The 12,042-nt window shown below is 45.8% G+C and overlaps 1 protein-coding gene across 1 annotated transcript in view; it reads right to left on the bottom strand.

The window, feature by feature from the left end:
• The window catches only part of LOC117361417 (sodium- and chloride-dependent neutral and basic amino acid transporter B(0+)-like), a 154,848-nt gene that overhangs the window by 48,392 nt on the left and 94,414 nt on the right, over positions 1 to 12,042 (bottom strand). Inside the window, exons 10-11 of the mRNA XM_033946717.1 lie at positions 10,540 to 10,768; positions 1,000 to 1,125 (exon numbers count right to left, since the gene is read on the bottom strand). Coding sequence (XP_033802608.1) covers positions 1,000 to 1,125; positions 10,540 to 10,768 — 355 coding nt within the window. The remainder of the gene's footprint in view (positions 1 to 999; positions 1,126 to 10,539; positions 10,769 to 12,042) is intronic.

Here is a 12,042-nt window from a genome sequence, read left to right as displayed (position 1 = left end):
TTCTAAAACATGCTATTTCTTTTTACAATACTTTGGGGCCCTTTTACCAAACTCTGATGGAAACTAGTTTTAGTACATCCTCATGCAGGCCATTCCTTCACGCTAAGGCCATTTTTACCACTGGGGTATAATGACTGATTTTTCTACTTTCTTCATTAATGGCCATGCACAAATTGTCCCATCAGCATGCAGACATTAGTGCATGAACCCCCTACTCACCACCTATTATATAGCAGTAAGAGCTCACGTGCTAATCGGTTAGTTTGCAGCAATTTAGCTGTGCTAACTGATTATCTGTCCCAGACCTGCCCCCAGTGCTGAAAAAATGCATGTTTTTAGCACATGGGAAACACACGCAGATCCCAAAATGAGGTGTACCACAGTAAGACTTTTTTGCTGCAGTAAGAACATTAGTCAAGATACATTTTTTGTAATCGACATATAATTTTATTTGGTCAACAAAGTTTTTGTGATATTAATATATCACAAAGATAGGCCTCCTTCTACAAAGCTGCACAGCCAAGTGCCGTGTGGCAAATGCTCCGATGCCCATTCAATTCCTATAGGCCAGTATTTCGCAAACTGTGTGTGCCTCTTGAGATTTCAAGTGCGTCATGGCACACTGGGGAGGAGGAGAGGCACCGGCACCAGCGCCGACTGACTGCCTACAGGATGTGCCTCTCGCAATTAGCCCTGGCCAACCCCTTTCCTCTCCGGCTGGCCCTTTTCCTTGCAGATACCCCCCACTACTGGTGCAGGGCCCGTTTAAAGGGCCTTTGTGCATGTGCGGACATTGACATGATGACGTCATGCATGCATGTGACATCATCATGGTGACGTCACACACTTCCGAATGTCTCAAGCTGAGAAAGATTGCAAGACACAGCTATAGGCGCTGGAGCATTTACCGTGCCAATCCAAGCTGCCAGATTTAGTAATAATCTGACACAATATTCAAATAATATATGCAGCTGTTTTAAGTAATAAAGCACTACTTACCTACCAATGCAAACTGAGAGTCTATGCCCAATGTTACAAGCATAGAGAAAAACAGAAAGGACCAAAAAGGGGGCACTGGCAGGTGAATCAACGCCTCTGGATAAACTATAAATGCCAAACCAAAACCTAAGAAAGAAAAATTAATATTAGAAGTTATTTTCCAGCTGTGCCTACACACTCTTTGAAAATTAGAAACAAAGACCTTGGTCCTTTGTCCCTTCTAGGCAATTTGCAAAGGGAAAACATTTTAGTGCATCTGGTACTATTTTTTATTTCAACATATTCCCACATATATATTTTTTGAATTTAGGACTGTAGAAATAGTCTTTAGATAGAATATTCATTGCTGAGATCAACCCAATTGTCCTGAAAGAGAAAGTGGCTTGCAGATTAATCTGCAGGCTTATAACACTGGATGAGCCAGCGAAGATTGTTTTGGGGGGAAAGGGTTAATTAAATAGTAGTAGGTAGGTAAGAGGATGAGTAGTGGGTTGTTAGGCAGGTTAGGTAAGGGGAGGAGTGGCAGTAAGAAGGTAAAGATAGGTGTAGGTGAAACCGTGCAAGGATTGGCTAAAGGATTAAGGATTGGTGGAGTTTTCTGAGGAGATTTGGCGGGCAGTGGAGAATTAGGGGTTTGGAGGGAGTGGGGAATTTTAGGGTTGGAGGAGTAAATTGTAATTGTTTGGTGCTGAGTTGTGGTGGGGGTACTGTCGGCTGGCTACGTTACCTCATTGCTGTTTCCTTGAGGTTTCCTTTAGGCTGTGCTCTGCAGGGCAGCTGCTTCGCGGTTTTTGCTAGGCTCCGGCTGAGTAACGTTGGCTGTTTGGCCGCGAAGATAGCTGTATCCAGTGCGGCTTTCAAGTGGGGTGGCACTTCGGAGGGCCTTGTGCGTGTCGGCGGCGAGTGCAGGGGAAGTAGCAGTCAGCTGTTTCTTCCTTCCCTTGTGTGCCGTCCGGATCCGGAGACGTCTGCAGTCCGGCTTTTACTTCAAGGTAATTGCCGGATTCCGCAGCATTTTTTACAGGGCAAGTACTTGTGTGGAATTGTGGGGGGGGGGGGAGTGGTGTTGGGGTGTGTGGGAGAGTTGGTGCATCTGGTGGGGGTGGGGCTGGGGCTGTGTATTTGTGGTGGGTGCTTGTTTAGGTGGGGGGGGGTGCTTGCTAGAAGGGGGGTGGGGGGTCTCTGGGTCTTTAGAGGTTTGGTGGAATTTTGTGTTTGTCATGGCACCTACCCCAAAATCTGGTGGTTCCAAGGGCGTGAGGGGTGGTGGAGCTCGGAGGGGTCGTGCTGCGGAAGTTTCCCGACCTGTTGGGGCAGTGGCTGCGTCTGGCGATTCACGACGTAGTGTGGGTGCTTTGTGCCGTCGTGGTGCTGCATCGTGTCCGAGAGGGGGTGCTTTGCGCCGTCGTGGTGCTGCATCATGTCCGAGAGTGGGCTCAGAGTCTTCAGCAGATGCGACACGCAGGCGGACTGCGGCGGTGACTGTGGCGGACCCTTTACCTGGACCTTCTGGCACTGCTCCTTCAGCTGCTTTGGGTGAGTCTATGGGAGTTTTGTATGACTTGTTAGCAGGGGTTGGGGGATCTTCGGATGGGGGGGTGGGATCTTCTGGGTCTAGGCAGATGGGTTTAGATGGTCGGAAGGCAGTTAACAAGCGTTTGCGTGACCGCAAGTTTTTAAAAAATTTGAGACATGTGGTCAAGCGTTTGGATAGAGAAAAGAAGCAGAGGAGAGGTGCTCTGGGGGATCCGATGGCAGCTTGGCAGTCATCGGACTCTTATGATTCTTCGGAGCCTTCTTCTGTTTCTTCTTCTTCTGAGGATGAGGGTGCGCATGGTTTGGACGGGCAGTCTCTGATGGTTGGTTCAGCCCCTGTGGTGGGGTCCGTGCCGAGTACCTCTGGTGCTGCAATGGTGGGCGTGACTCGTAATGGTCATACTATGTGAGATTGCTCCGCTTGATTGTGGTATTTCTACCAAATTGCGGCACAAAATTTTGAGAGGGAAATTTATAGATGTGTTTCGTTTGTTAGAAAAAGAGCATGATAAAAGTGATAAGAAAAAAGATGATGGTAAGGCTGACGGCTCTCGTAAGAAGCCCCGTGTTCCGCGTACTATCATGAACTGGTTGTTGGGTTTTAATATTTATGTGGCAGTGGTTGGGGCAGCTCGGCCAGTTTTGTATGCGGGTTTGTTCCGGTATGCCGATATGATATTACGGGCGTATCGGACTTATGGTGGCTGGTCGTGGTTAAACTACGATGAGCAGTTTCGGAAAAGTCTTGCGGCTGACAAATCTTGGGCATGGGGTTATCGGGATGTTGATTTATGGTTGGGGGAGATGACGCAAGCCCGGTCTTGGTCCTTTCGTCCCAGCGGTTCCTTTGGGTCTGGGTTTTATGGGGGAGCCTCTGCCAGTGGAATTTCCACTCCCGCAGTGCAGCGATTTTCTTCAGGGTTCCAGGGGGGTTGGGTCATCGGCGGGTCGAGGGGGATCCAGCACCTTTTTGTTTCCAGTTCAATGCTGGGCAGTGTGAGAGGGCCTCCTGTAAATACCGTCACCTTTGCAGTCAATGTGCCGGCATTTTAGGTGTACCAGCATCGGCGGGGGTGGACGGGGTGCAGGAGTGCGGCCCTCATGCTTTTTGCCAGGGGAGCGTATATGGCTAAAGCCCCTTCACCTATTAATTTGGAAGTTTTAGATGTCTGGCTACAACTTTATCCGGTTAAGGATGCTGCGCAGTTGTTGTGGGAGGGTTTTCATTTGGTTATTCCGTTTGCTGGCGCCCCCCCCCCCCCTTTCACATTTGTGTCATAATGCGTCTTCGGTACAGTTGCATATGGAGGTGGTACAGGATAAGTTGAAAAAGGAGTCGGATTTGGGAAGGATTGCTGGTCCTTTTTCGGTCTCTCCATTACCTGATTTTGTGGTGTCTCCTTTGGGGGTGATACCGAAGAAGGAGTTGGGAAAGTATAGACTGATTCATAATTTGTCTTTTCCCCCGGGGCGCAGTGTGAATTCGTTTATTGATCCTTTGTTTTGTTCTGTGCAGTATACTTCTTTTGATGTGGCATGTCTATGCTGTGCAGCTTGGGTCCGGGGGCCTTATTCGCAAAGGCTGCTATAGAGTCTGCCTTTCGTTTACTTCCTGTCCATCCTTATTCCTTTCATTTGTTGGGTTTTCAGTTCCAAGATGGTTATTATTTTGACAAGTGTATGCCGATGGGGTGTTCTGTGTCCTGTTCTTATTTTGAAGCCTTTTCCTCTTTTCTGCATTGGGTCACAGAGCTGGTGTCAGGTTGTGGCTGTATTGTTCATTATTTGGATGACTTTTTGTTTGGGGGTCCTGTGGGTTCTATTCAGTGTGCGGAGATGGTGGCAGCATTTGAGGCGGTGACTAAGAGTTTGGGTGTGCCTTTGGCGTCAGAAAAATCTGAGGGACCTGCTACTTCCTTAGTTTTTCTGGGTATGGAACTTGATTCTATTCGGATGGAATCTCGGCTGCCTTTAGCTAAGGTGCAGGCTTTGTGTCTGGCTATTGGGGAGGCTTTGGGAAAGTCTAAGTTGACTTTGCAAGAGGTTCAGTCATTGGTGGGTCACTTTAATTTTGCGTCTCGAGTGATTCCAATGGGTCGTGTTTTTTCCCGCCGTTTGGCTATTCTTTCCAGGGGTCTTTTTAAAAAGCATTTTAGGGTACGCCTGACGGCGGGTGTTAAGGCTGATCTGAGGCTCTGGTATCAGTTTTGCAGAGCTTTAATGGTGTTTGTGTGTGGCAGCAAGAAGCGGTCTCCTCAGTAGATTTACGCCTGTTTACTGATGCGGCTGCAGGTTTTGGTTTTGGTGCCTATTTCGGGGGAGCTTGGTGCGCTCAACCTCGGCCGGTATGGTGGCGGGGGTGGGGTGCTAACATCGCTTTTTTGGAATTATTTCCTGTTTGGGTAGCCACTATGATTTGGGGTGACCGTTTGCAGCACAGGAAGGTGGTGCTGTTTTCGGACAATATAGCGGTGGTGCAGGCGGTTAATGCGCAATCTGCTCATTGTCCGTTGCTGGTGGAGTTACTGCGGCTGATTGTGCTAAGTTGTTTGCAATTTAATATTACTCTGTCTGCTCAGCATGTTCCAGGCTTGCTTAATGAGATTGCCGATGCATTATCTCGTTTTCAATGGGCCCGTTTTCGGGCTTTAGCCCCCATGGCAGACCTGGAACCTACTGTGATGCCGGTGGAGCTGTGGAGCAGAGTGCTGGATTCTTAATGGAGCTGCTGCGGAATAGTCTGGTTGTGAATACTTGGAAATCCTATCGCTCTGGCTGGCGCCATGTTCTGTTTTTTTTGGCGGATCCAGTTTCTCGTGGTAGTCTGCCTTTTTCAGTGCCTTTAATGGTGCAGTTTTTAGTTTTTGCCCGGCAACAGGGGTGGTCGGTGGGTGCTGTGCGCTCTTCCTTAGCGAGCGTGGCATTTCTGTCCCAATTATTGGGTTATGCTAATCCTTGTGCTGCATTTTTGGTGCGGAAATTATTTCAAGGCTTTCAGCGTTCCAGCAGTGCTCAGGGTTTGAGGCCTTTGCGTTTGCCTCTTTCTCCGGCAGTGTTGTTGCAGTTTTGGGATGCTTTGCCTAATGTTTGTACTGATGCCTTTGAAATGTGTCTGTTCAAGGTGGCATTTAGTGTTGCCTTTTTTGCAGCCCTGAGGATTAGTGAGCTCGTTGCCCCGGCCTCTTCTGCTGCTGGGGAGAATGGGTTGTTGGTCTCCGATGTGGTTTTGCTTGAGCGCTGTTTGCGTTTGCGCATTCGTAGATCTAAAACTGACCAACGGGGTGCTGGAATCTGGGTGGTGTTACGGGCACTGGGGGCTGGGATTATGTGTCCAGTCCTTTGTGCTCAGGCGTATGCGGCGGTGCGCCCTGTTGGGGGCTTATTTTGGCTCCTTCATGCCAATGGTGCACCGTTAACGCGTTATCAGTTTGGTGCTGTTTTCAAATTGTGTTTACTAGCGGTTGGTTGTGATCCGATGCATTTTGGAACACATTTTTTTAGAATTGGGGCGGCGTTTTATGCTGCAGGGCGTGGAGCTTCTGCATCTTTGTTATGCAGGATTGGGCGCTGGCGTTCGGCTTGTTATCAGCGCTATGTGCGCGCTCTACCAGACAGTGCGGGTGTCTAATCTTATTTTGCTTCAGTTTCTCCTACAGATGCCTTGCTGCCTGATAATTGCGTATGGTTCTGTGGCTATTCCTATGTCTTTTGGGCACAGCGCCGAGCAAAGGAGTCTAGTTGGGGACCGAACCTTGGACTGGTGCATTTGGGAGTCCGCATCAGATGGCTTGGCTTGAGAGGCATGCTGTGGGAACAGTTTCTTCCAACTTTACTACAAGCTCGCCATTTTTCTTTGCCTCAAGTGGTTGTTTTACATGTTGGGGGTAATGATTTGTGTTATATTAAAGGAGTGGACCTTATTCAGAGAATGAGGCAAGATTTGTTGGCTGCCTCTTTTTATTTTCCAGACACTCGTTTTGTATGGTCTTGCATCATTCCCCGGTTGGTCTGGCGAGATGCTCGAGGTTGAGGGTATTGAGCGTCTACGCAAACGTGTTAATTCTGAAGTTTCCAGGTTTCTGGGTATGATGGGAGGTTTAGTTCTGTGCCATGATTTGCTCACTGTTGACTGCCCTGGTCTGCCCTGGGCAGACGGGGTACATTTGTCGGATATTGGGCTTGATATTTTTTTGAGTTCAGTGCAGGATTTGTTGGAGGCCTGTTATGCGGGCCCCCGGGGCCGCAGCTTTTGGGGGGGGGGTGCGGTGACTAGCTAAGCTGTCTCCGCACGTGGCGGAAAAAATTATATGTTGGGGAAACAATTTTGGATCAGTGTGGCTATGCAACAGATTTGGTGACTAAATTTTGTAACTGCTCATGTGCGATACCGCCATGGGTGGCGGCTGGACTCTGCGGCACCGCGTGTCTTGCTGTAAGGGAATTGGGGAATGGGGGAGAATTTTGGAAGAGGAGCTAGTTCGACACCGAGTAGCTCCAGAATTTTGAGTATAAGCTACACTGTTTTTTGAAAATGTTGATAAGTTGATTTGATTAAGATTTGTTCTTAATGAAAATAAAGCTGCGGCCCATTTTTTGCCACTATATCTGAGTTGGTGTATTTTATTGTGAACAATCTGAGTGTGGTGCGAATTCCAGTGTTATGTTTAGGGATCTCATCTTAAATTAAACCCCCTCTTTCATTAAGACGTGCTAGCTGATTTAGCGCACGATAATCGATTTAGTGCGCACTAACGATTAGCGCATGCTAAATGCTAATGTGCCCATTATGTTCTATGTACCAACCACCTAGCACGTTATATAAATAGCATTATATATACAAAATTTATCCACTCAACTCTTACTATTATTAAAACTCTATTAATTTAAATTTCAAATGTTTATTATTTTTTACTTATAAAATAAATTATACCATAGCATCATATATAATATACACAATATCACAATATCATTCACCCCACTGACTTCAGCTCCTGAATGCGCATTGATTGCAAGACATAGAAGTATGTCAGGCTGAAAAGCAGAAATGATTGTTTTGCTTTTGAAGAAGAACATGGATAATACAATGGATTTGGAAGTATATCCATAAAATAATATTGAGACCTGAAGACTGTGGTTGAACAACAAGGCAAACTTTGCACAGAGATCTACAGTAGGATTTGAACAATGAATGGATAAACTTTGGGGTGATTGAAAGGAATGGGAGGGTTTCATTTATAACAGTGTGGGGGGTGGGAGAGGAGAATGATATTGTGATATTGTATATGATGCTATAGTATAATTTATTATATAAGTAAAAAAATAATAGACATTTGAAATTTAAATTAATAGAGCATTTTATTCTATGGACATGTTAGCTTTTAGCGCGTTAAATCAGTTAGCGTGACTAAAACGGTTAGCATGCCTTAGTTAAAGGACCGTGAATACAGAGCAGAGCCGGAAAGCGGCCCTGAGGATAAGAGATTCCCGATAAATTGGCAGTATATTATTGAAGGAAATAGCTACTAGTGTGTGGTAAAGGGAAAATGCAAAATTTTTACACCTTTATGCATATTAAATGGAAAAATTGTTAATTATTTTACTGTAACACACATTAGTTTATGGTGCCATGGGTTGCATAATAATGAGATGCAAAACATTTAAACTGAATAATGCAGTTTATGTCGATCTCTGCGATTTGTGCAACTCTTGAAAAAATGCCAGCTGAAAGAATCATGAGACTACTGTTAGGGGATTGCAGGTGCCATTGCAAAACCTAGAGCCAGCAGAAACAGGAATGATGTCCCATAACGAGTGTTCCCTCTAAGCCTGTGTTTCTCAACCTTTTCAAGTCAAGTACCCCCTTAGCCTAACAAATACCAACTGAGCACCCTCACCCAAACTGCGCCCCAGACCCACCCAAACTCTGCCCCTGATCCACCCCCCACCCCCCCCCAATAATAATACTAATTGTAATGCAATTTCTTCCATCCATTTTTCATATACATACAATATAATCTTATCAATACATAATGGTAACCACAACATTAAAAAAACACAAAGCACACTGTACGCAGAGAAAATGTAAATTATCATTTATATTCAGGGTTTTTTTCAAAGATGTCAAGGCAGATGACTTTAAAATATGAAATGTCACCTCAGTAACAACTATAGAAAAATAGACAAATATAGTGGAAAATATAGACAGCAGATATAAATTCTCAAAACTGCACATTTTGATCACTAAATTGAAAATAAAATCATTTTCCTACCTTTGTTGTCTGGTGATTTCATGAGTCTCTGGTTGCACTTCCTTCTGACTGTGCATCTTTTCTTTCTTTCACTCAAGTCCAACAATTGCCCCTTTCTATTCCCTCCCTCCCTCCTTCCTATGTCCCAAGTTAGTCCCCCTTCCTCCCTCCCTGCCTGTCCCAAAGCTGGGCCGAAGCCTACCTGCCTGCCCCAGCCGACCCACCGCTGATTCCTCCTCCCACCCAGTCTGCCACCACTGCAGCTCGCTTCCCACGGCCACAGCTCACCGCCCACCCCCACCTGCTCAATTTAATTACACCTCTCGGCCCCATTGCTGCCGCAACTCCAAAAGGGCCAGGCTTGTGCAGCGATTGCACACCACTGGCCCATAAGCCTTCCTCCCGATGTCAATTCTGACGTCGGAGAGAAGGTCCAGGCCAGCCAAGCAGCGAAGGCTATGTGCCGGTTGTGTGCACCTGGCTCTTTTGGAGTTGCGACAGTAGCAGAGCTGGGGGTAATTAAATTGAGCAGGCAGGTGGCGAGCGGCGGGCTGGGAGCGGGCAGGCGGCAGTGGGTGGGTACGGTCAGCCCACGTACCCCCCAACAGGTGGTCTGTGTATCCTCTAGGGTATGTGTACCGCAGGTTGTGAAACACTGCTCTAAGCTACATGGGAGGCTTCCATCTACATTCCTGCCAGTGGGGGTGCTATTTCAATATCATATTTTCAATAGTGAAGGAAAAGTAAGTTCTGTTTGTCCCTAGTAACTGAAAACATGATAGTGAATTTTCCACTAACAGGAATGCAGTTGGAGAATTCCCTCACAGTTTAGAGGGAGCATTGCCTAAGTCCTACAACGTTAGGGATCATGAATGTGCAGTAGTGTAATAAGGATAGGAGGTGCCGGGGGTGGTGGCACCCCCCCCCCCGCACCCTCCCCTCCATATTCCTACTCCTTCCACACCCTGCACTCATTCCCACCCCATTCCACACTTGTGCTTTCCTTCCCCCTCCATACCTCTTAATCTTCATCAGCGCAAGTGGCTTCTGCAAGCATGTTTCCCGCTCCAGCATTGGATTTCCCACTGATGTCACTTCCTGACCCCATGACCCTGAAGTGATTCAGAGAGGAACCAGGCTGGAGCCAGCAAAGTTAATATGGAGGTATGGGTTAGGGGTACGGTGGGGAATGGCACGAGGGTGATATGGTGTGATAGGGAAGGGCGGAGAGGTGCCAGTGCCCCCACCGACCTGATGCCCGGAGCGGTCCTCACCCCTCCTTACTATGCCACTGCCAATGTGCATAGAGGACTAGGTCTGGAGAGGCCTAGAAGAAGTGGGAAAGAGTGCAAGGGGGGTCAACAGAAGTGGGGAAGGAGCTTCAACTCGGTGCTTCTCTGCCTTTGGTAGAGTGATGAGTCTGGGGAGTTTTGGGTACCTTGGGAGGAGAGACTCAAACTCACAACAGTAAACTAAGATGTGGTAAAATGCAAACTTTTACTGCAGTTCAGTCATTTCCCCCTTGAATTAACCAAATGACTGTACAGTATATAAGTCAGCTAACATATACAATATAAAGGCGTGCTAAGGGTTTTAGAGTGGATTTAGCGCTTGTTAAATCAACACGTGCGCTAACTGCCAACGCATCCATAGGATAACATGCACACTTTTGCATTTAACACGTGTTTAATGTACACTAAAAAGATTAGCGCACCTTTGTAACAGAGGGTGAAAGTTTTATTAATGAAAAACTTACCAGAATCTGCTATCGCTGAAAGAGGCTTTCCTAATACATGAGCCATGTGTCCCAGTATGGAAAAGATAGCAAAGCCAGCTAATAAACTGGTAAGACTATTTGTAACACAAACAATGATGGAGTCTAAGTAACAGTTGTTATTGAATTTATTGTAGGAAGACAGAGTAATCAGACCACCAAACGCCGTTGAAAGTGAAAAGAAGATCTGAGTGGCAGCATCTTTCCAAACCTAAAATGGAAACAGTTTTGTATTAACAACAATATAATGTGATTTAAAATAAACATAATGGACCTCAAGTTTTCTAAATGTATTTTCCTAAATTTTGCACTTAACATTTTGCCCGTGGCTAGCCAAACTTATAAGTTCTCAGTCTAGAACAGGTATGCAGGCAGATTGATAGGCTTATAAATGATAAATCCCCTGGACCGGATGGCATCCATCCAAAGGTAATCAAGGAACTGAAAGGGGCTAATAGCCAATCTGTTGATCAAATCGGGGAGGATTCCGGAAGACTGGAAGGTGGCAAATGTTACACCGATATTCAAAAAAGGTTTGAGGGGTGATCCAGGAAACTACAGACCAGTGAGTCTAACCTTGGTACCGGGAAAGATGGTAGAGGCACAGATAAAGGACCGCATCATTGAGCACCTTGACGGACACAATCTGATGAGGACCAGCCAGCATGGCTTCAGCAAAGGAAGATCTTGCTTGACGAACTTGCTGCATTTCTTCAAGGAAGTAAACAAGCGGATAGACAAGGGTGACCTGGTCGATGTATATCTGGACTTTCAGAAGGTATTCGACAAGGTTCCATATGAACGACTACATCAAAAAATTGTGAGCCATGGAATCGAGGGTGAAGTACTCACGTGGATTAAAAACTGGCTGGCGGATAGGAAACAGAGAGTGGGGGGTAAATGGACAATACTCGGACTGGAAAAACATCACTAGTGGAGTGCTCCAGGGTTTGGTGCTTGGACCTGTGAAGATCACCTGAAGAGGTTTGGAGACTATTAATAGAATATTGTAATAAATGAATAATCATTTTTCCCAAGCTGATATAATTGTATAGGGAAGGAGGGTGGGAGGAAGTTTAATTATAAATTGATGGGTTGGATTAATAAAAAAATATATATATATATGTAATCACATGTGTAAGAATAGGGTTGGGAGGGAGGAATTTATTTTTATTTTTAATTGTGAAATTACTAAGAATAGATACTCAGTGATATTGTATAAATTTAACTGTTAATATTTGTTGCACTTGTTAGATGAAAAAATGAATAAAGAATATAAAAAAAACCCAAAAAACATATTTATAAACGATCTGGAAATTGGTACGATGAGTGAGGTGATTAAATTTGTGGACGATACAATGTTATCCAGAGTAATGAAGACGCAGGAGGACTGCGAAGATCTGCAACATGACATAAACACGCTCGAGAAATGGGCTGCAACATGGCAAATGAAGTTCAAGTGTAAGGTGATGCATGTCAGTAACA

Source organism: Geotrypetes seraphini, chromosome 5, assembly GCF_902459505.1.
Source record: "Geotrypetes seraphini chromosome 5, aGeoSer1.1, whole genome shotgun sequence".
In the NCBI taxonomy this organism is placed as follows: Eukaryota; Metazoa; Chordata; class Amphibia; order Gymnophiona; family Dermophiidae; genus Geotrypetes; species Geotrypetes seraphini.
Note: the sequence above shows the minus strand (reverse complement) of the source record. Positions and strands in the feature narration are given on the sequence as shown.